At 51.2% G+C, this 23,834-nt stretch overlaps 1 protein-coding gene across 3 annotated transcripts; it reads left to right on the plus strand.

The window, feature by feature from the left end:
* The first annotated feature begins 1,551 nt into the window (after window positions 1-1,551).
* On the plus strand, window positions 1,552-22,301 carry GTSE1 (G2 and S-phase expressed 1). Of its 3 annotated transcripts, XM_088025410.1 has the most exons (13): window positions 1,552-1,584; window positions 1,907-2,014; window positions 7,871-7,928; window positions 8,031-8,640; window positions 9,454-9,510; window positions 11,275-11,445; window positions 12,076-12,202; window positions 14,021-14,347; window positions 17,800-17,872; window positions 19,782-20,021; window positions 20,556-20,760; window positions 21,219-21,431; window positions 21,906-22,301. In XM_088025410.1, exons 2-13 carry the CDS (start codon window positions 1,993-1,995, stop codon window positions 21,987-21,989), a joined length of 2,187 nt encoding a protein of 728 aa, XP_087881536.1. In that variant the 5' UTR covers window positions 1,552-1,584; window positions 1,907-1,992; the 3' UTR covers window positions 21,990-22,301. The 3 variants fall into 3 exon arrangements, with proteins under 3 accessions (XP_087881536.1, XP_027971096.2, XP_087881535.1); XM_028115295.2 differs by lacking the exon at window positions 9,454-9,510; XM_088025409.1 differs by lacking the exons at window positions 1,552-1,584; window positions 14,021-14,347 and having other exon boundaries at window positions 1,912-2,014.
* The last annotated feature ends 1,533 nt before the right edge of the window (window positions 22,302-23,834 follow it).

Genomic DNA, 23,834 nt, shown 5'->3' on the forward strand with positions numbered 1-23,834 from the left:
AAAAAAGCCCCAAAGACAATGGAATTCAGAAGGGACCCCATGTACGGAGACTTAGGTGGGAAAGGCAGGGTCCAAGGGACCCAGCACATTTGAGAACAGTGGAAAGCCAAAGTCTACAGAGGGAGCCCTTTGATAGAGAAGAGGCGTTGGGGATGCCAGGAGACAAAGGGGATGCAGGGGGGAGGCTGGGCTCTTTCCGAGCTGCTTAGATTCCCCCCGCCAGACCCTCAGGCAGGGTGGGGTCTCCATTATGTGAGCTGGATATCCAGCTCCCACTCTCTCAGCTCTTGTCTGGGGCCCATCCCTGGGCGGTGTGAGGCTAGGGGACATCACATAATGGAGACCCCACCCTGCCTTTTAGAGGCTCACAGTCTCACAGGGAGCTGGACTCAGGAGCATAAGTGGAGAGGGACCACAACAACATGGGGTGATTGGTGTGGATGGTGTGAAACCAGAGACATGGGAGTCCAGATGCCAGCCTGTATAGAAGGCTTCTTGGCATAGGTCCTGGGCCCAGGATGGCTGCCCCCTGGACAGCTCTCCACCCAACCTGCCCCAAATAAATAGCTCATTATTGTCCCTGAAAATGGTGCTCTCCCTCTGGAGTTCTGACCTTCCCGGAGCAGACTCTACGGGGCATCCTCCTTCCCACATCCTCCTACAGCCACCGGTCCCAGATACCTAGGGCAACGGCTTCATGACACTGTGTCCTGAACGGAGCCCCTCATTTCACACTCCAGGCCATGAGGTGGGTATTATTTATACCTGGTTCACAGTCCAAGCCTCAAGTGAGGTCGATCTCAAGCTGCCGCTGACTGACCTATTCACCAGTCAGTCCTCCGTGTCGCTCAGATAGGGAATCCTGTTCCAACGTGTGCATTCTCCCATGCAGACTCCATCACCTAGCCACCGGACCTGCGCACCCCTTCAACCCCCCCTCCCATCTTGCCATCAGAACCAATCCAGCTCCCCAGCGGCTCTAAAGCCCAGGGCAGGCTTCTGCCACGTCTCTGGCCATGCTCAGGCCCTCATCACTGTCCCCCGCCACCACTCAGCTTCTCCTGCTGCAAGGGCACAAACCGGCGTCACCTTGTGCGCTGGTCCGGGCAGGGTCCGGGCCTTCTTACTGTATTAGCAACGGGCGCGTACTGCTTTACAAAGCAGACAGGTGCACTTAATTTCGTTTGGTCTTCCCATCAACATCTACGCTAGGAATCGAAGCCTCTGCACTTACAGACAGAAAGCTGGGATCGGAACTACGTCCCTTGGCACGCGCAGCTACCCTGAGGCCAAGCCTGCGAGAACACAGTACGGCGCTCCAAGGAAACCCCGGCGGGCCTCTGCGGACCCACGGCAGGCGCGGGGCGGACCCCGGGCTTGCTCAGCCCACCTGCGCGCGGAGGCAGCGAGCGCCGGCGCCGAGCTCCTCCTCCCGGCGGCTCCGCCCCCAGCCCCCAGGATGCACCGGGCGCGGCGTCGTTGCGCAGCGCCTTCAAACCGGCCAATTGGCGGCCGCGCCGCGCCCGCCGCGCCGCGTTTAAATTCCAGGCCGGGGTGGGGCCGCCGGGTGTCGCGGTCGCTCGGGTGAGGGGCGCGGTGGCTCGGGCGGGCTCCCGTCGCGCGTCAGGTGGGGGCTGTGTCCCGAGCGCGGGGAATTCCGTTGTGCTCGGCCGCGGAGTATGGTCCCGATCAGGCCCCCGGAGCCCACGGCCTGGGGGCGCGCGGCCGCGGGCGGTGCGACGCGGAGGGTCTCGGCTGCACCTCCCGTGGCCTCCGGCCGCCATTCCCCTCCCTGACCTGGCCGCGGCCGCCCGCTCCCTCTGCCCCCGTCGGCACCGGGGAGCGACGGGGCCGGGGGGCCCGGGCCCCGACACCTGCTTACGTGCTGACCCCGTGCTCTCCGCAGACTCGCTGACAGCCCTCGCCGTGCAGGGAGGACACGCCGGCGACGCGCCAGCCAGCCAGCCAGCCAGCCAGCCAGGAGAAGCCGAGATGGACGTTCCCAAGGAGAATGGTACGTCCTCGTGCCAAGCGCGCTGCGGCGCCGTGGTTCAGGGAGCTCGGTGAAGACGTAGGTCGAGTTCATGCTTCTGTGAGAACGTAGTCCTGTGTTTATTCAGCGCGCACCCCGTGCTCGGTGCCAGTGAAGCTCATGGCCCCTGTCTTCGAGAGGTTTGCATCCATCTAGCTTCTTTAGTTTTCGGTTTTCTGCCTCCCATGCGCCCCAGCTTCAGATTTCCATCATGGCAGGGATTCTTTCCAGGCCGACTTGCTGCGTATACCCCGTGCCGAGAACCCTGCCTGGCACTTTGTGGGCACTCAGATACTGGTGGGATCGAATTTGATGTTTCCTCTTTTATTCATTGCTGGTTCCTGTTTGCCACGGTTTGTTTAGAAGCTTTGTGACTTTCCCGTCTTGTTCTGTCCCTGTCTGGCTGGAGCGCCGGGGTGAGAATCCAGCCTCAGGAGATGAGTGAAGGGCCGTACCCTCTCGGTTTTCTCCTGCAGCGTGTTGACATCCGTGTATCCTTTGCTCCTCACAACATCCATGTGAGGCCGGTGGACTGGATATCCTTGACGCTTCCATTCTGCCAAAACGGTCCTAGGGACTTTGCCAGTTTCACTTCTTCCTTGTATCTGGAAAGCTATTTGCCGATGCGCCCCTTTCTCCTTCCTGTCCGTATCCTCACTTTCGAATACCAGTCCCTTCCATGTGCGTGCAGAGTTCCCACTGGCTGCTCTTGAGGACTTCACCCCTTCTGTCACACCCCCAACAGCCTTCGTAACCTTGCTTTGCGCCTGTCCATTTGCTCATGCTCATCATTGGCATACAAATAGAAATCCTTCCACCTCTCTGGCTGGCTTATCCATCTCTTTGCAGGCTGCTCTTCCTCTGTTGTCTTCTGAAGCTAATCTTACCCAGGACTTGGTCTAGGGTCTGTTTGTATCCCGCACACCCCAGGGGCCCTCAGACGTTCCCATGGCTTTAATCTGCTTTGTAGTGGTGCCCACATTTTGTCTCGAGCACCATCTTTCCCCAGAGCTCTGGATTCCTGTATCCACCTGCCTCTTTGGCGTCTTCACCTGAGTGTCTTGCACCTCAAACTCAATGTGCTCCCCCTCCCACCCCATTCTTAACCTGCTCTTTGTCCTCTCATGGAAGTAAATGGCCCCTCCATTTACCTAGCTGTCTAGGTTGTGAAGCAGCCAGGTTCATTCAATCATCCTTTACTGCTGTTTCCACCTTCAGAATATATTTGGATCCATCTATCTCTTTCCAGCTCCACCCAGATGCCAGCCACCACCTTTTGCCTCAGCCCCATTAGCTCACCTCCACCTCCTTGTGCATTTTTCACTTTGGCCAATGTGTGCATTTGTGATTTCAATAGACACTGTTTTTTTTTTTTCCTTTCTGATACAGTCTACACAGCAACCAGGGTAACCTTTTTAAAAACACAAGTTAGATCATAACTCTTGTGCTTAAAACCTTCCATAGCTTTCTGTAGCACTTAGGATAAAATAGAAGCTCCTTGCCATGGCTTGCAAACCCTCCAGGATCTGACCCTACCTGTTTCCACTTCCTGCAGCCTCTCCCTCAGCCACCCAGCTGCCCCTCCAAAGGCCATCAATGTCTTTGGTCTCTTTGATCTTCCAAACCTGATCTGTGCAAGAGCAAACCAGTATGTGTACATTGTCAGCCGATTGCCCCTTTTTTATAGCAGATGGAACCCTTTGCTGCATCTTGCTTTTGGCATCAATTTATCTTGATGATCTTCGTATATCAATGCATGCACTATTGCTGTTCTCTCTCTCTTTTTTTTTTAAAGATTTTATTTATTTATTCGACAGAGAGAGAGCACAAGCAGAAGGAGCGGCAGGCAGAGGGAGAGGGAGAAGCAGACTCCCCGCTGAGCAGGGAGCCCTATGTGGGGCTCGATCCCAGGACCCTGGGATCATGACCTGAGCCGAAGGCAGATGCTTAACCGACTGAGCCACACAGGCGCCCCTGCTGTTCTCTTTTGTACCTATGTAGTGGTCCATCTTTGGGGGGGGGGGCTGTAATTTCTCCCATCTGCTGTGGGTGCATGTTCGTGTGTGTCCAGTGTCTTGCTTTTTCAAATGCTGCTGAAGCGACAACACTGCGACTGTGGGATGTCCGCACACGGTCTTCTTGCTGGGCGGGAGGACACGTGCACCTCTTATTTTGTAGGTGCTGCCGGGCCACCTGGTGACACCTTCCTGAACGCTGTGTGAATTGTCTTGTTCCCCACAGCCTTGAGCACGTTTTACCAAACTCTCTGATTTTTGACAACCTGATAGGTGAAAAGTGGAATCTCGGGGTTATTTTTGTTTTATTTTATTTTATCAGTTATTTTATCTGTTCCTGTCATTTGTCAGTTCTTCCATTACATCATTGGTTATTTTCTTAGCAGTTTGTAGGCAATGTTCATAAATGAGCCCTTTGAGATGTGAGCTGCAAATACTTTTCCCCCTGCTTATTGTTTCTTTAACTTTGCTCATGGTGATTGTTGCCATGCAGAGATTTAAAATGTTTTTTTTATATACTGTTCTATTAGTCTTTTATGGCTTCCAGTTTGGTCTCACAGTTAAACCTCTTGTCTCCAGGTTATAAAATAATTTCCTCATGGTTTCTTCTTGTTCCTTTTTTTTAAAGATTTATTTATCTGTTTTGAGAGAGAGAGCACGCGTGCACGAGAGCATGCACATGAGTGAGGGGAGAGGGAGGGAGCGAGGGAATCTCAAGCAGACTTCGCACTGAGTGCGGAGCCTGACGTGGGACTCAAGCTCACGACCCTGAGATCACGACCTGAGCCGAAATCAAGAGTCAGTCGCTCAACCCACTGAGCCACCCAGGCGCCCCTTCTTGTTCCTTTTATATGTATTTTCCGCTTTGAATACACCATTTCCCCCTTTAATTTGATGTGCTACTTTTACGTTATACTGAGTTTTCTATATATCTGTCTTGCGTATTTGTTAGGTTTATTCACGGGTATTTAGTGGGTTTTGCTGCTATTGTAATGAGGTCTTTTTTTCCATCATATCTTCGAACTGTTCTTTGTAGATATGAATGCCGTCGATTACTGTGTGATAATTTTGTCCTCAGGCACCTGCTTTTATCCTTTCACCACTTGTAACAGTATTTATTTGATTTTCTTGTGTCTGTATCATAGCATCCATGCACTGTGATACTTTTACCTCCAGATTCTTTACTTTGTCTGATTGTATTGGTGAGTGTACCCAGAACAGTGTCTGGGCTTGTTGTGAGAGCAGACGTCATGGCCATGTGCCCGGCTTTCATGGAATTTCCTCTTTAGATTTCCATTAAGCCTCATGCTGGTTTGCGAGTTAATTTACAAATAGGTGGTAGTTTTGGTGCTGTTTATCAATATTTCCACTGTTTTTTTCCCTCTTTTCTACTTTTTTTTTTTTTTCCGAGTACATGGTATAATTGTCCTTGTCTGCCCACTTAAAGTTGGATTCGTCTCAAGTGACTTGAAAGGTGGCCAGTGAAATGGGAATGCTGTGATATGTGTCACTTCTAGGTCTTTATGAACTAGTATGGAATTTGCTGTTTCCCCTTTCTTTAGCACAAAGGCCAGCCTCCATCAGCCTGTGTTCTGCAATGAGGAGGACGTGGAGCAGGGCCCAAGCCTCAGCAGATAGAGAGTTTGAGTGAGAAATACACCACTTGAGATTCGGGGCTTGTTACTTCAGCACAAGTTAGCCTGTCCTGACTGAGAAAGTATGTTTGCTCCTGACTTTAGAAGGAATGCTTCTGATAGTATCCCATTAAACCTAATTTTGGCTTTTGGCTGGAGAGAGATACTTCCTTGTATGATCAAATGTATCTGTTATATATCTGTTACTTTTTATGAAGAGCTTTTAAGGTCAACAAGGTATTTTGCATTTTTTTCATATGTCTTATTAGCATAGATGGACATGATGTAGGGCTTTCCTTTTAGATCTAGTAATATGACAATCATGTTACTAGATTGTGTAAAATTAAACCATCCTACAGTCCTGAAGTCCTGAAACAAACTTCACCTAGTCATGATATATTCTTCTTCTTTTAACGTGTTGGATTCTGTTACCTAATATTCCTATTTAGGATTTGTATGTTATGAGCCTGGTCTGTAGCTTTCTTTACTGAGCTAACTCTAGAGCTTTTGGGATACGGTTATGCTTGCTTCATACAAGTAAGTTGAAAGGTTTCCTTTTTCTATCCTGTGGAGCAATCTCAATCATTTTGGGATGATACATTCTTGAAAGACTTGACAGAATTATCCTGCGAAACTATCTGGGACTTGTGTTCTTTTGAGGACAACAGCTCTTGAATAAATGTGTGCAGTTATTTTATGATAATTGAACTATTAAGATTTTTTCCCCTCTCTTCTGGCGTCAGTTTTATAAATAAATCCCCTTAAGTAATTCAAATACACAAAATAGTGTTTTCTAGAAAATTATGCATTTCAGCCAAGTTCTTAGGTTTATGGGCATGGAGCTGAGCAGGCTGGCTTAGGAATCTTTTAATTTCCTCTCTCTCGTTATTTCTTTTTATTTCATTTGTGCATTTGTGCTTTTACCTTTTCCTGGATTGGGTAATTAAGAATAATTGAAGCGACTAATTAGGACCTAATTAAGATATTAGTATATTTTAAATTTTTATAATTTTAATAAGCATGCTGCATTGTTTTTTAGGATCAAATAAGAAGTGATTTGTGAAAGTGCTGTATAAACTTGATAGTATGGAAATATCCGCTCAGCGCATTTCGATAATTATTTGCTAAGTGTCCAGGCCCTTAGCTGGACATAAGGGAATTTGTGAGAGCGTTAGACATTTTCTGGCTTGGAGGAGCTTACAATCTAGTTGGAGCCCAGAAGAGTAAAGGGACATTACAGAACAGCAAGGGAGTATAGTGACAGAGGTCAGGTCTAGGTGATGTGGGGAGGCCCTAGGGAGGAATGGGGGTGGATGGGGTGTGAGAGCTAGGGGAGGAAGCGGTTGCCCCAGGAAAGAGATCCGCTAACCTGGAGCCTAAGGTTTGTTAGAGGGAGTCAGGCTTACAGGCCTGGCTGGTGAAGGAACTATGGTGGAAGTGTAGATGGGGGGTACAAAGCGCAGTTTCATCTGGGGTTTCAAGGTGGGCTCTAAGAAGAGATGGTCGTCAGCAAATACGGATGGAGTCCCAACGGTGCATTTGAATAATACTGAATTTGTTTTTGAAAGAAGAGTAGGTGTTATGTAGTTTGTAAGCAAGGAATTTTTTTTTTTAATATTTTATTTATTTGTTTGACAGAGAGAGACACAGCGAGAGAGGGAACACAAGCAGGGGGAGTGGGAGAGGGAGAAGCAGGCTCCCCGCCGAGCAGGGAGCCTGACGCGGGGCTCGACGCGGGGGCTCGATCCCCGGACTCGGGGATCATGACCTGAGCCAAAGGCAGACGCCTAAAGATTGAGCCACCCAGGCGCCCCTGTAAGCAAGGAATTTAATGCTGGGGGACCTGAAGCAGATGGTCTTTTGAAAATGGTCTATATCTGAAGATGATTTATCTAGCCATGAAAAACTAGTTGAATGACTTGGTGAATGCATTTTAAATTATATCTTAAAGATAAGGAGTTGAACTTTTGGGTCAGCTTAGCAAACACAGAATTGCTGATGCTATTTTAAAAAGAAAACAAAAAAATTTGATAATCTAGAGCCCTCTATGATAATGTGACTGTTGAAATAATGATAAGGTACACTTTGGAGAGTGAAATATTGTCATTGTTTTTATAGCTGTAGAGACCGGTAATGTTTTGTCTTTGTCAGCTCCAACCCTCAAATAATGCTCGACTTTTTCCCCCCAGACATTCTTCTCTTAGCTGATGAAAAATTTGACTTCGATCTTTCATTGTCTTCTTCAAGGTAAATAGATGAGTTTTCTTCCCTTGCCTTGGGTTTAATCACATTCGGTAAAGTCTTTCAGTTAAATGCCATTGTCATTAATAATCCTTTTATTTAAAACAGTGCAAATGAAGATGATGAAGTCTTCTTTGGACCCCTTGGCCATAAAGAAAGATGCGTTGCTGCCAGCTTGGAATTAAATCATCACATTCCCGAAGAGCCTCTTGTGCCAGCCTCGGAAAGTCACTTCATCTGGAGTCCTCTCCCTGGGGAGAAATTTGTGGAAGTGTATAAAGAAGCTCACTTATTGGCCTTACAGATAGAAAGCAAGAGCAAAAACAAGGCAGCCCAAGATGTCACAGCTGAAGACCTTTGGAGCCAGGGCGTGGAGAGATTTATACAGGAATCAAAGTTAAAAATAAGCCTATTTGAGAAAGAAAATGAAATGAAGAAAAGCCCCAAGTCACTTAAGAGGGAGACCTATTACCTGTCAGACAGCCCCTTGAGGGACCCGCCACTTCAGGGAACCCAGACACCCTCGGGCATGGTCCTGCCAAGTGCTCCCGCCCAGACACAGGGGCGGCCACACTCACCCCACTCTTCTTTGCCAGTGGAACCAAGTACTGCTCACCCTCCAAACCAGGCAGGGACTCAGAAAAAGGTCATCAGCAAATTGGTGCGGCCCCGAGCTTTTTCTGTGAGAGGGAAAAACATTCATGTGGCCGCGGAGCAGGTAGACACATGCACGTCCCAGAACATCTGGCTGGAGAGCCAGGTGCCCCCTTGCGTTTTAGCCCATTTGGTTTATGGCCCTAATGGGAACTGTGAGACGGGAAGAAACTTGGAAATGTAGCTGTGCTGAGGGCTTAGAAGTGTAGGAACAGCAAGTCCATGAAGAGCAGGAACAGCATGGAGAGCTGGGTTTGGGGTGGATATGGACGGGGGCGGGGCTACCTTCCTCTTGTGATGACTGAAAAACACCTCCTCCTAAATGCCATTTGAAATTTTTCCTTTTGCTTTGTTACAATATTGCATTTTCTACTTATAGGGATTTCGTGTGCATTAACAAGCAACTTCCAAAAATTCCCTCTTGGAACAGCCACTAGTCATCTTCCTTAGCTGTGAATTTGTTTAGATCTCTTTCCTCCCAGGAATTAAAACAGATGAGCTGTCCTGGGAAGTGGCAGTGGGCAGGCAGGCCTTTGGGAGACGGCTAGCCAACTCTGGTGCACTGGGGCTCCCGGAGGCTTGCGGGGTAGGGCACTCGGGTAGGGAAGGTGTCAGAGGGCGGCTGCTTCCAGGCTTTGCTGCTGCATCTCTGCTCAGGGGAGGAAGCCCCTGCTTTGAGGAGAGCCAGCGGGTCGGAGCCTGCCGTGTGCCATTTCTCAGCTCTGCTGCTAACCAGGGCCCCAGGCCTCCGCTCTATGAGACAGTTAACGGAGGAATGGTGCTCTGTGGGGTCAGTGCAAACCACCCAGCAAGGGCCTAGGAGCTCCTTTTCCCTCTACAAGCCCATCTCATGTACTGCATGACTTTCTGCCCTCAGAACCCAGAGCTGATCCGAGCTCAAAGCTTGTCTGCCACACTGAAGCCTGAACAGGAGGTATGCCAGCTCTCTCTTCCCCTAAATAGCCGGGGCTGTTCCTTTAATCATACAAACTCCCTTTCCTGGAGACCATTTGGATGTAAATTTCTAAAAGTGATGTGTCTAGAATGAGAGTGACGCGGGTCTTATGTGTAGTACATGGACCCAGGTAGGGATTTCTGTATGTAACAAACAGGTGGACTCAGGCAATCAGGAAATGCAATATTAGTAGATAGTATGACATATAACATGGATGACCCTTGAAAACATGCTTAGTGAAGGCAGCCGAACACAAAAGGTCACATACTATATGCTCCCATTTATAGGACGGGACCATGATAGGCAAATTGTAGAGAGGGGAGTAGGTTAGTGTCTAGCTAGGCGGGGAAGTTGATGGGGGTGGGAAGTGACTGCTAGTGGCTAGCAGTTTCCTTTAGGGACAACTAGAATGTTCTCGGGTTGGTGCTGGTTGTACAACACTGTGAATATGCTAAAAACCACTGACACGTACACTTTGAAAAGGCGAATTTTTTTTATTATGTTAATCACCATACATTACATCATTAGTTTTTGATGTAGTGTTCCATGATTCATTGTGTATAACACCCAGTGCTCCACGCAGAACGTGCCCTCCTTAATACCCGTCACCAGGCTAACCCATCCCCCCTCCCCTCTAGAACCCTCAGTTTGTTTCTCGGAGTCCATCGTCCCTCATGGTTCGTCTCCCCCTCCGACTTACTCCCCTTCATTCTTCCCCTCCTGCTATCTTCTTCTTTTTTTTTTTTAAACATACAATGTATTATTTGTTTCACAGGTACAGGTCTGTGATTCAACAGTCTTGCACAATTCACAGCGCTCACCATAGCACATACCCTCCCCAATGTCTATCACCCAGCCACCCCATCCCTCCCACCCCCCACCACTCCAGCAACCCTCAGTTTGTTTCCTGAGATGAAGAATTCCTCATATCAGTGAGGTCATATGATACATGTCTTTCTCTGATTGATTTATTTCACTCAGCATAACACCCTCCAGTTCTATCTCCGTCGTTGCAAATGGCATCATTCCTTTTGATGGCTGCATAATATTCCGTTGTATATATGTATACGTATATGTATACCACATCTAAAAAGGTGAATTTTATGTGAGGCATATCAATTTTAAAGGAAATGCTGTAAAGGAAAAAAAGTTATTGTTTCAACACTATGACTTTATGAGCTGCTACTGCTTCCTAATAGCTGCCCTTGTTATAAGGGGTTATTTACATAAACATGGGTTAGTTCCATGAATGCCCTTGTATCTAAATATTGTCAGAAATGTATTCTTTGACTCTGTTGTCCAAAGAAGAACGGCTTCCAGTACTCTTCCAAGAAGATTTATTACAACTGAGCAGTGTCTCTGCTAGAAGGAATGACCTTTTAATGAGTGATTGCTTTCCATACAGCATTTTAAAATTTTTGTTACTAGAACCAGTTTCCTCATTATCATCCTTACATAAGAATCCTGATTGAGGAATAGCTTTAGAGGATCTCTCTCCTGTTAATGATCGGTCTTAGTATTATTCTACTCTGTTTTTAATGAGGAAGCAAACACCATCATCAGTTTTGTCTGGTAGTTTGGTGCAGGAAGTGAGCTGCTATATTTACTTCAATCTGGTTGATGAATGGAGGAACGTGAATAGCTGGGGAAGGTAGATGGTGCTTGCTCTGCATCAAAGCCTTGGTGCTTCTGTATGTTGTTAAAAGACCAGACAGCTCTCACATTTCATCTTAAAATTTTCAGCCTAGGAAAAGGATACCAGCCAGTCCTTCCAATATGAAAATCCTCAATGAAAAGGAATCCCACAGGGATGTGCCCCCTGACAAATCCAGTGCCACCCGGGAGCTCGCTAGCTTGCCAGCTGGTGGGAGCCACTTGGTCCAAGGCAAGCGATCTCTCCCTGTTCCAAACAAGGTGGGTCGGCCAGGGCTGCGGGCAGGCGTGGCTTGTGAGCAAAGCCAATACAGGGGCAGCGCTGTATACATATAATGTGTCTTTGACCAAAATCAAGTTTAGGAAGGTTGAAAATGGGATTGGTGTGAGGCAGCTTGATGAAAGGCAGCACGGCCTGGCGTGCGGTGGGGGCTCCGCAGACTGAGGAAAGTCAGCATCTCTGAGCATCTGTGTCTATGCCTCACTCCCTGCTTCCCTCAGACGAGATGGGAAGTCAGTGCTTCAACACCGCACGCACAGGCATGGGGACAACCGCCCACAGCTCTGCTATTTCTTTCCTGGCGTTGTGGTTAAACTGAGCTGTGCGTAAGAACCACCGAAGTACTTGTTAAAATTGCCAGAAGCTGGGCCCTACAGCTTTGGACTCCGTGGGCGGGGGTTGGAGCCCAAAAATCTGCATTTCAGCAAGGTCCCACGTGTTTCTCAGGCAGGGCTGTGAAGACCCCTTGAGCAGTACTGCTTGGCCTTTTCCTGTACGTTCAAGATGATCATTATTATTAACAATTATTTATAAACGCTATCTTTGCATTAAAAAGTCATGGGTAGATCATGAACTCTTTGATGACTTTTTTTTTTAACATTTTGTTTCAGTTGGGGCTGAAGAAAACACTGTTGAAACTGCCTGGTTGTGCTGGAGGTCTTTCAAGAAAGTTCTCTTCCTCTGGGTCCGTTTCGGCTGTGATTTCCAGGGCGTGTGCTTCCCCGGCAGCCGGCAGAGGTAAGGCCAGTGGGGATCTCTGCGCCCAGACCCACCCATGCCTAGCGACGCCAGGCCCCAAGTGCTGATATCCTTCTGAGACCGTTTTCGCAGAGCACTTAGCCTCCACAGGAGGTTCTGGAGGGTTTGCTGTGGTGTGCGGCAGGGGCCATGGGGTCAGGGTCCCTGCCCTCACGGCGCTCCTGCTCCTCTGAGGAGAGACGCTCTCAGGCTGGGGGTTTTGGTTTAGGGTGGCCCGCACAGTGCCCCAGCTGGTGTATGCTCCCGGTGCCCGCGAATGCACAGGGACACGGAGACCGGCCCGTGGACATGTAATCAGACACAGGTTTTAAAAATAGGACTGTTCCAGATCATTTAGAGCATATGACCCTTGTAAACTTGGCATTTATTTAAATCCCCACACCCAAACCTGATGAAAAGCAGGCTAAGTTGTCATCTTAGCAAGCCGTGGGCGCCATCTAGTGGTAAAGGGAAGAAGCCCTAGTGCGCGGTGGGGAAAGGCCACCTTCCAGTCCCTTCAGGACTCACCCCTCTTGTCCTGTGCTATTTGCTGTGTAGACGTGTGTGGATTTTGTTCACAAAATGTGACGGGTTCACAAAATGTCAATTCTGGAATCAGACTGATGTGATTTGGAGTCCCGACTGCCCGGTGGTGGTGAAGACACCTGATGTTGTTTCTGTAACTGGACAGACGGCAGGACGGTGTCCCCTGCCGTGCTGTCACGGGCTTTAGAAGGAGTGCTCGAAGGGCCCGCCCCGGCCTCTCTGGCACTTGGCCCGTGATCGGGGGTGGGGGAAAAGGGAGTTCTGTCAGATGAGGGGCGGTAAAGTTGTGTGGCTGCCGCGTGCAGGGCATCAGCACCATTTTTACTAAGGATTGCTGCAGTCCTAACTCGGAAAGGCTGTGAGGCGGACGTTGAGTGGGCCTGACAGGGTGTATGTGTGTCTTCCTGCATTATGCACAGACGGGACAGCATGTGGGGAGGAGCGCTGTAAAGCCAGTGTGCGTGGTGTAGTATGAGCTATGGCATCAGCCTTTCTCTTCGAGGTTTTCTGTAGGAGTCTTCCCAGGCTGACGTCTTCGTGGGGGCATATTGGCACCTGAGTACTTTGCGCCTGGGTTTATCTTCTTTCTGTTTTAAAGATTTTATTTATTTATTTGACAGAGAGAGACACAGAGAGAGAGGGAACACAAGCAGGGGGAGTGGGAGAGGGAGAAGCAGGCCCCCCGCAGAGCAGGGAGCCCGATGTGGGGCTCGATCCCAGGACCTGGGATCATGACCTGAGCCGAAGGCAGACGCTTAACGACCGAGCCACCCAGGCGCCCCTTCTTCCTGTTTTAAATAGTGCCCGTGATTGCTATGACCCAGCCTCCTTGGGATTTGAAGGAACCAACCCGTTTGACTGCGCCTTCTCTCCCTGTACCCTCCCCACCTCCCTGACTAGAGGGGTGGGGCATGTGACTACACTGTCCATTCCTGGATGCTCAGCCAGGGTAGATGTCTGCTGTTGACAAATCAGGGAAGACAGATGAGCTTGAATTTACATATACTTACATACATAGTGTGTCTAGAATTCGTACCTTAGAACACACTCAGATAAGCCCTGAGCAACCAAGCTTGTCCTGTGTTTGAGGACATTACCTGACGGGCGTACAGAATGTTGCTCACAGGTCCTGTTTCATCATATGGAAATCATCATGATCGAAATAAATAATTTTCCTCACTTGAAAACTTTTTAAGTATTTGTTAAGTAACTTCATAATTTAAAAATGACATCAGTTTGAGTGATAGCCAGATTTTGTGTATTCTCTTCCAGCTAGATCCAGTGAAACTGCAAGTGTTCCCACGGGCAGTTACCTGCCTCTGCAGGCAGGCCCTGTGGGTGCCTCCTGCAAGCAGAGCAAGTGGGCCACGGTGGCTGAGGTGAAGGTGGAGGCTGCCAAGGCGCCCACCGCAGCAGCTCTTGCCCAAGCCCGGACACCAGAACAGGGAGGCCCGGGGCGGAGCTCCAGCTCCATCTGGTCCCAGCCCTCTCAGTTGAATACAGCCGGGAGTGTGAGAAGGCGTGACTCCTACCTACTCCGCAGGACGCAGGCCGTGCCCACCCCTACAAGTCAATTTAAGATCCCCAGGTTTGCTACTGGTAAGGAGTGGGTCATTTTTCATATGGTTTTAAAATACTGAACAGATTCTACAGAAGGTTTTTGGCTTTCTTCTTTTTTTTTCTAAAGACTTTATTTGAGAAAGAGAGAGAGAGAGAGCATGAGTGGGGGAGGGTCAGAGGGAGAAGACGACTCCCTGCTGAGCAGGGACTCCAGGATCATGACCATGGCAGTCGCTTAACCAACTGAACCACCCAGGCGCCCAGCTTTCTTTTTTATTTTCTTTTTTAAAGATTTTATTTATTTATTTGATACAGAGAGAGAGAGAGAGAGAGAGAGAGAGAGCACAAGCAGGGGGAGTGGCAGGCAGAGGCAGAGGGAGAAGCAGGCTCCCCACACAGCAGGGGGAGCCCGATGCGGGACTCGATCCCAGGACCCCGGGATCATGACCTGAGCCAAAGGCAGTTGCCTAACCAACTGAGCCACCCAGGCGCCCAGCTTTCTTTTTTCTTAAAGCACTTTAAATGCGTTGTTCTGGCATCTTCTAGCTTGCGCCATTTCAGATGAGAACTTGGTGGCATTCTTGTCTCGCAGTCACTACCCTTTGTCCCATCACTGCTCCTGCACTGCTCTCAGAAATTCCTCTTATTCTTTTCAGCATTTTGACTATTATGAATTTCGAGGTGGCTTTCTTTGGGTTCATCCTTCTTGGGAATTCTTGAGCTGCTTTGATCTGTGGATTGATATTTGTATTCTGGGAAAAAAAACTTTGCTGTTCTTTTTTCAGATTCTTTTTCTTGCTTCCCTTCATTTCCTGGGACTCTAATTACAAGTATTCCAGACCTCTCGATGTGGTCTGTAGGTCACAGAGGCCCTGGGTTTCCCCACCTGTTCTTGTGTTTCAGTTGGGACGTTTCAAGATCATGTCTTCACATTCACATCTTTCTCGGCAGTGTGTCTAATATGCGATTAAGCCCATCCGGTTAATTTTTCGTTTCTGATATTGTAATTTCCCCATGTTTGTCCTAACAGTGTTTGTTTAAATTCTTTTTTTTTTTAAGATTTCATTTTATTTATTTGACAGAGAGAAAGACAGCGAGAGAGGGAACACAAGCAGGGGGAGTGGGAGAGGGAGAAGCAGGCTTCCCGCTGAGCAGGGAGCCCGATGCGAGGCTCAGTCCCAGGACCCTGGGATCATGACCTGAGCCGAAGGCAGACGCTTAACGACTGAGCCACCCAGGTGCCCCATTGTGTTTGTTTAAATTCTTGAACGTATTTATGATGGTTGTTTTAAACTGTTTCTTCTAATGCCACCTTCCCTGTCACTTTGGGGTCCATTTCTAGCGACTAAGTTTTTTTCTGGTGATGGTCACATTTTCCTGCTTCTTCCCATGTTTAATAATTTTTGATCATCTCTTAGATGGTGTAAGTTCAGAATTTTTGAATATCTGGGTTTTGTTATCCTGCTTTAAGGAGCTGAATCTTGCCCTGAAAGGCATTTAAATTGTGGGTCAACTTGATCCTTTAGAGGATTCTTTATAAGCTTTGATGGGGCAGGTCTTAAGTAGCTGTTTACCCTGGGGACCGGGCAGCCCGGCTATGAGCACGTAGCCTGTCCGAGTCCCTGCCAAACGTGCTGTGTGCTCCCGAGGTTTCTGCTCTGGCTGGAAGGACGTGGCAGTCCCCCAGCCCTGTGTGAGTGGTGGCAGTTGCTCCTGGTGGCTGTCTTCATCGGGGCCTTTCAGAGTCTCACGCTGCTCGCGTGCTGCTATTTCCTGCGCAGCCGGGGACTCTGGCTCCCTCCCCATTTCTGGAGCTCTTCCTCTGTAGCTCCCACCTGTCTAGGGCTGCCCCCCAAATGCTCGCCCCGCCCCCCAGCCTCCTCTGATCAGTAAGGCTGCCGGGCTGGCGTGGCCTCTCCCCGTCTGCACCAGCATGGTGTCCGGCAGGTAGCGGGTGGATGTTTGGTCGAGGTAAATTAATCTCAGAACTGTGTATGATGTGGAATGTTGTACAGAGCTGACTCAAGGGAGAGGGTACTTGTAGCCTCTCCCAAGTGGATGTGCTTTCCAGGCAGCTGTCTGAAGTTTCCAGCACCGCCGGCTGGCGCAGGTGGCCTTTACTGCCCCGGAGCCTCCTCTGCCTTGTTCTTAGCCTCTCTTCCTCGTGCTCTAGTACGGCTGCCCCCACTCCAGCCTTCCCACCCGTCAGCAGCGAAGACGGGGTCGGTGAGGAGGAGCAGGGTGCTTCCCAGAAGCTGCATATGCCGCTTCCATCTCCGTCCCATCGCTCAGGCCTCAGGCACGTGACTGCGCTCGCCTGCCAGGGATGCAGAGACATGTTGTGTTCCCGCCTCACTAATGTCTCTTACTGAGAACAGGAGAGTGGCTATTGAAGAAACACTGGCAACCTCGCCAAGTTAGCGGACAAGGTGGGAGGTGAGGTGAGGTGAGAGGCGGCTGCCGGCTCACGTAGCGCCTCATGACTGAGGAATGGTTCAGAGTAGTTCTCAGTGCAGGGGGCACCACGGGACAGGGCTTTAGGCCCTCGACAGCTGCCTCTCCTGAGGGACGAGCAGGCCCTCATGGTCAAGAATGGAAGCGGGGACAGCCATGCAGAAGCCTTGCCGTGATGTGGACTAGAGATCGTGGTGGCGGGAGAGCATGCGGCAGTGTGGAGGGGGGCCTCCGCAGGCCACCCGGGTGCCGCCTCCCACATCAGGGGAGGGCTCAAGGAAGAGCAGCCCTGGGGCAGAGCCCACGGGCCCAGTTTGCACCTGTTGAGTTGGAGATGCCACAGGGCTCCGGTGGGCTGTGTTGAGCAGGTGGTTGAATGTATGAGTTTGGATCCCAAGGGAGAAGCCACACCTGGAGATAAAATGTAGATTCCGGCAGAGAGCTCAGTGCGTTTGCAGAAGTGGGTTCTTCAGGGTACCCCACGGCACAGGGCGCGCGGACTGCGTTCAGCAGCGTTTGCTTCCTTTCTTGCTGGCTGCCCAGAGCCATGGCTGCCTTTCCTTCGGCAACATCTGTCTGCCGGTCTTGTCCTGTGCCAGTCCCACTGCCTATCAGCTGCTACCCTCTGCTGCCCGTTCGTGCCCTTAATGGCACCTCCAGCTCCTCTGGAATTGGGTTCTCCTTTCCTCACAGTGTCAGGGACAGGGCTGTCTCACGAGCACCTTTCATCTTTGGCCCTGCGTCAGACTGTTCCCAGGAAGTCAGGGCTGGCGAGGCTGCGGGGAGCCACCACGCTGCTCAGAACACCCCCGCTCTGCGACGGTGTGACAGCGTGCTCCCTCGGGAACGGGCACTGGTGGGCACGTGACACCAGCTGTCATTGTTGAGGGGACACGGCACGGGGACCATATGAACCGGGCCCTGTAGCGGAGCCTTCAGCGTTTGAGGAGAGTTGCCCCTGGTGAAGAGCCCCAGGTGGTGGGTTTATCACTTGCCCCACATGTGACTGACTGTACACGCTTCCTCTCCTGCCCCAGGTGAGCCCCCGGACAGTGCGACGCCGAAGTCCTGCCGGGCCCAGAGAGCGCAGTCCTGCACGTCGGCGGGGAGGTGAGGAGTCACCGTGTCCTTTGATTTTACATCACTCTGAGGAGGAACCTGCTCGTCTCTCCGAGCTTTCTCAAGCATGCGTGTGGTACCCCACAGCCTGGCTCCACTGGCCTGAGCCCTGGTCTGTTGGGGTGTGGCCTGGGCTCCCGAGGGCAAGTGTCACTTCCATCTGCCTCGCAATAGTCGAAGACTTGCCATCTGTGGTGTAGCGTGCCAACTCTCAGGCCTGACCTGGTGGCAGAAACGTCCACCCCCACTGTTGTAAAAGGGGGCTCTCATTTGTGTCATGGGTGCAAACCCTCGGTGTGGTGGTGTTATTCAGACTTGGTTTTGAATCCCCGGCTCCACTGTCCCTGGTCTGTGACCCAGTGCAGGTTCCTGGACAGCCTTGACCTCATTTCCTCAGCTGTGCAGTGGGGACGGGGCACACTCAGCACAGCAGATACTGCAAACACTAAGAACGCACGCGCACACACGCGCGTGAGGGGCCCAGGCCAGTGACCGTCTTCCCCCTACCCACCCTTTACTGCCATCTGCTGGGGTCAGAGGGCCCTTTCTGATGGCCTGGCCCCAGCGCGGCTGTGGGCACTCTGTCCCAGGGCAGGACGCTGTCCCAGCACTGCTCCACTGCGCACATCCGCTGCGAGCAGAGGCGGAAGTGAGGACGCTCACCCAGGGGAGCAGTGTTTCCAGGGCCTGCGTGCGGCCAGGATGGGGGTGCTGCTTTGCATGTGGGTGTGGGCTGGGCTGGGCTGGGCTGGGATAGGTGGTAAGACAAGCGATGACTCAGACGCCTGAGCAGGGGCCCTGATCCCGGCCCTGCCACAGGCCAGCCTGCGCCATCTGCGAGTCTTTCCTTGACCCCGGCCTTTCATTTACTTGAGTGTGAACTTGGGAGGTGCTTCCTGGGTTGGGCGGATGCCTCCCCTTACAGCATTAGCCATGCTGTGAGTCTTTCCCTTCACACCCATAGCCAGACGGCTGCAGCCTGCCTCACTTTAGCCCTGTCCCTCGGTCCTCCGCCTGTGCAACAGGACAGTAGTTCCTGCCTCCCGGGGTTACTCTGAAGATTACCTTTGTTTGCATTTTTATCTGTTCTCACTGGAGTTCAGCAGTAGAGGGAGTAAGGCAGTGGTTCCAGAACTGCAGAGAGTGGCTGCTCGGCTTGAGAGCACCCCACCCTCCTGCTGGTGCCCCTGGAGTGATTCAGTTTTCCAGTTAATGTTAATTAAAGTTTGTTTTCAGACTCTTTCTGAAGCACGTAAAGATTGTCCTTGATGGATGGTGTGTCACCCGCGGCCCTCCTGCGGGCTGCGCGTTGGGACGGCCTTGGCTTGTTTATTTTAAAATAGCAGCTGGCTCCACACAGATGGGCAGGATTCACTGGCCGTCGAAGCCACGTGTATTGCCAAGGTTGGAAGGAGGGAGGTGTGAGAAATCAGCAGCAGCTACCCTGATTTATTCACGTGTGCTCCGTGTGCTCCGGGTGCTCTTACCACTGGGAATGAGCAGACAGGCTCGTGAGTCCAGGCCAGGCCCCAGTGTGGGTCTGCCTTTCCTTCTGCAAATACCTACCCCATCAGAAGGTGACTTCCAGATGTGCTCTGAACCTCCCACGCTCTGCCTCTGCGCGGCACCACCTGGAAGGTGCCATCACGTTTGGTAGTGTGGAGAGGCCACTCGTTGAGGAACCAGAGGCCCACACCAGGGCCTCCTAGGGGGCTGGGGCAGCCCTTCCTTCCCAGAGCAGACCTCCAACAGGCTTGGTGGGCTTGAATCTTTTATCTCCTACGTTGAGATCATAGGACTTTTTACTTCATTAGCATATTGGCTGAATGGATTTGTTTGTTTGTTTGTTTGTTTTTGTTTTTAGTCATGTCTGCTGAAGACTCCAACTTTGTTTCTCCAGGGTTGTTGTCCATAGCACTCCTGCTAGACACTCATCAGTGGCAGCCCCACAGAGCCTTGTAAGCAGTACGAGGACCCCCATGAGTACGAAGCACGTGTCAGCCCTGCCCACACCTGCCAGCCGTCGGCTCTCTGGCCTTCCATTCATGACCCCTAAAACCGTGCCCAGAGCTCTGGCTTCGCCTCTGTGTGTGCCTGCTCGGTGGCTTTCTTCTGAGCCGCAGAAAAAGTCTTCAGTGAGGTAAGAGGTAGAGGCTGCAATAAGTTTGTCTCAGATTCCTAAGTCCCCAGGTGATTCTTACACTGGAAAGCCTGCCTGGTCTGGTGGGTGAGTCACTTGTCGGGAACCAGCCGGGCCGAGGTTCATCACATCTGCTCAGCAACGGCCACAGGAGCCTGTCAGTGGCCCTCTGAAGTGAGGGAGGGCACTTGCTTGATCCGTCATCATAGTCCCCACTGAGCGTCCTATCCCAGGTGGGCTGCTGAGCTGGGCAAGGCGGGAGAGCCTCTGCCTCAATCCCGTGTCTCTGTGGGCCACAGCCTCTCACTGGGAGGAGCCCTTTGGACAGAGGGCTCCGTAAGGTGCGCTCACATCCAGAGCTCTGGGGTCTGGTGTGGTCTTTGTGACTGGATCCCTGGGAGAGTCTTGCGGTCGCTGTCGCTCAGAGCTGTCACAGATGGGGCTGGAACGCTGCACTTCACGCCTCCTCCAAAACTAGAATCCTAAGACGGACAGAAGTCCCCTCCTAAGATTTCCCATTTTTCTGTCTGGCAGAGCTGCACCAACGAGGGAGACCCACAGCAAGGCTACCTCTAGGCGTGAGGACTCGTCTCCTGACGGGTCCCTTTCCCCTCTGTCGGCTGTACCACAGGCGCTTAACTTTTCTCCAGAAAAGACTGGCTTGACTCTTTCAGGAAGTATCAGCACAGAAGTCGTGCTGGATGCAGCCCAGCCACCTGGAGACACACCCACTAGTGAGGTACACCTGTTACCCTGGATAAGCGGAGCCTGCCCCCGCCGCGGGCTGACTCGGCACGGTGGTCCCCAGAGTCGCTCTCCAGGACTTGGTCCGTCGTGCTCGGGGCCTCCGGGGCCAGCCGTGCCAGAGAGAGGGAATGAGGACCCCCAGCCTGCAGCAGGCGCAGAAGCCACACCCCTGCCCTGTGTCTGACCAGAGAGGGCCGGGGCTCAGAGGACGGGAAGTAGGAAACAGGGCAGCAGTGGGAGCCTCGGTGGGAGCTCCTGTGTGGGCTGCAGGCCGGAGGGAGGTGGATGGGCTGGGGCTGTGTGGAGGCGGCCAGAGAAGAGAGAACTCAGCATGGGCACACACAGCCAGCAGCCCGCTAAGGCCCATCCTTCCCTGGGGTTCCTATGTTTCCTCAACATGGTTGACAAAAAGGTGCTAGAACTGCTTTTACGTCTTGGGTTCTTGTCTAGGCTATTCTCGTGGATATCAAACTGGACCAACTGGCCATCACTCCAAAAGCTGAAAGCACAGCCCTCATCGACATCCCTCTCATTGACTTTTGCAATAGTCCAGAAGGACATGTGGTTCTGGGATCTGAGAGTAGACCTCTGATCGACCTGCTGATAAACACTCCAGACATGAACAGAAACACTGCGTCCAAGCCTCCCCAGGAGGTGGGACAGGTGAGGAGCAGCAGGAAGCTCCGTGGTGGCCTTGTCTTGGGTGGGCTCCGTTCTGGGTTTGTTCCTCATCCCAGAGTGCTTCATGGTGACCCTCGAGAGTGGCCAGGGCGGTTTCCAAAGTGACACGGCTCAGGGCACACTCCACTGGTAGCATGAGCTTGGAATTCACCAAGTCCTGCTGTGGGATTCTGCCCGGGAAGCCCGGGGCTCTCTGAGGGCGGGTGTCACATCGCCACCACTCCAGGGTTCCCCCGTGCCTATTGTGTGACGAGGGAACTCCGACTTCTTTCGTGTGGCACTTCCTCCGTCCATCTGCGTAGACAGGACGGCTGCAATGTCCCTGTGCCCAAGCGGTTGGTAGCACTGAGCCGTGGCCCGGAGGACTCAAGGGCAGCCGGGTCTTCAGGGAGCCGACGGGCTGTGCGAGGGGCAATGTGGCCACGCTGCTCACCTGCTGTCGCTTCTCTCTTGCAGCTGATAGACTTGGCTTCTCCTCTGATCCAGCTGAGTCCCGAGGCTGACAAGGAAAACATGGATTCTCCACTTCTCAAGTTCTGAGGAGAATACAGTCCTTTGTGTTTCACTATTTCTAAAAGAACTGTCAGTCCTAAGGTGGCTTTCAACCCTTAGAAATAAATCTTAGGAGAAGTTGTTTTGGGGGAGAAAACAACCCTCAGTGAAGGTCCCATGCCTGGAGGGAGTGCTGCGGGACTGGGGGGTGTTTTGGGCCCCGAGGCCACTGGTGCCTGTCAGCTCCCCTCTGTGCTGCCCCGAGCACTGGGCTGGAGCGAGCACTGGGCTGGAGCGTGGAGTTGCAGTCGCTCCAGGTGAAGAATTTTGAATCTTTTGTATGTAAAATAGCAAGTGACTGTTTTTAAAATTAAGTTTGTATGAAAAGTTAAATAATTCTAGATTTAAATTAAATTGTAAAATAAATGAAAATGTATTAAAACACAGCTTGGTTTTTAAGGTTATCTTGATTTTCAAACGTGTAACTATTTTTATTACTATCAGATTTAAGTTATCCAAACTATTTTTTTTTTAAGATTTTATTTATTTGTCAGAGAGAGCACAAGCAGGGGCAGCGGCAGAGGCAGAGGGAGAAGCAGGTCATAACCTGAGCTGAAGGCAGACGCTTAACCAACTGAGCCACCCAGGCGCCCCCTAATTTAATATTTTCTAAAACTTAGCTGGCTTGGAAGCCGCTGATCTATATAGATACCTCATTTCTATAGTATAGAAATGTACAGAAATGTATAGAAAATTTCTCAGTCCTAGTTCAGTGGCCTCACAGCAGACAGTAGTCATGGGACCTGCTTTTTTGGGCTCCCATCTGGTGTTTGCTGGCCGAGACCAGGAAACCTAGGCTCACAGAGCGCTGAGGGAAGCAAGCCGGGGGCTATGCTTTGAGCTTTCTTTGGTTAAGGCCTCAAATGGAAAGGTGATTCCTATGCTGTCTAGAAACGGCAAGCATTTCACCTGCAGAGAAAAGCTTCACATTTAAAGGCAGGAATGCTTGCGAGTATGAGTGCTGACTCTGGAAGCAGGGCACCTTGCTCAAGGTACACTCCCTGGCCAGGGGAGCAGAGAACCCACCGGAATCACAGCGGCCCACTCCTCCCTCGTCTCTGTTCCTGTGGGCAGCAAGAATGTTAGAATCCAATATTAATGCAAGGGTCCTCTGATGTCTGGTGTGGCCCCTCAGTTCACAGGGGAAAACCCCAAACCTGGAATTGAATTGATTCATTCACATGTTATTTACGTTTTATTTATTTTTCAGTAATCTCCACACCCAGTATGGGGCTGGAACTCATGACCCCGAGACCAAGAATCGCACACTCTTCTTACTGAGACAGCCAGGCGCCCTGCATATTGATGGAGATTAATATAGGCAGGCGGCATTGCTCCCAGGGATGCAGTAGGGAGCAAAGCTCATGCATCCCCCCCTACCTTCTGGGGGCTTTACAGTTTGGTGGGAGGGAGGGACATTAAACTCTTAGCTAATATACAATCATTAAGTGGGGTTCTGGCCATCCCATCCAAACCGAGGGGATGAGCTGGGCCTTTGGGTCTTGGCCTGCTCCCTGGCTCTTCTCATCCAAGGCCCCTCCCCTCCCTTGGGCTGCCTCGGGAGCCACCAGGCTCTTCCTGGGGCTCAGGGGCATCACCCAATCCACAGGCACCCCCAGGCAGGACAGAAGTAATAGGATTTTAATTCTATTAAAAAAGACAGATGCTCTAGAGCTCCCTGAGTGCTGGCCATGTTCTCTGCACAGTGTGAGGTGACTTGGCGGCCACTGGAGGGCCACGCTCCCAGGTTTAAGAGGTCTGACTTCACGCCACTTTTACATATTTCATTAACCTCCTGGGGCACGTCTCTGAAATCTTATATCCCTGTTGGCA

This window comes from Eumetopias jubatus, unplaced genomic scaffold (genome assembly GCF_037043125.1).
Source record: "Eumetopias jubatus isolate StellerSeaLion01/CBP00866 unplaced genomic scaffold, mEumJub1_p1.0 scaffold_8, whole genome shotgun sequence".
Lineage (NCBI taxonomy): Eukaryota > Metazoa > Chordata > Mammalia > Carnivora > Otariidae > Eumetopias > Eumetopias jubatus.

Excerpts from the sequence above, each read along its gene's own strand:
- GTSE1 (XM_088025410.1), top strand. The coding sequence starts at position 1,993 with ATGGACGTTCCCAAGGAGAATG. Across the intron at positions 11,446-12,075 it reads CTCTCCCTGTTCCAAACAAG|TTGGGGCTGAAGAAAACACT; the intron begins GTGGGTCGGCCA and ends ATTTTGTTTCAG. Across the intron at positions 20,022-20,555 it reads CAGAAAAAGTCTTCAGTGAG|AGCTGCACCAACGAGGGAGA; the intron begins GTAAGAGGTAGA and ends TCTGTCTGGCAG.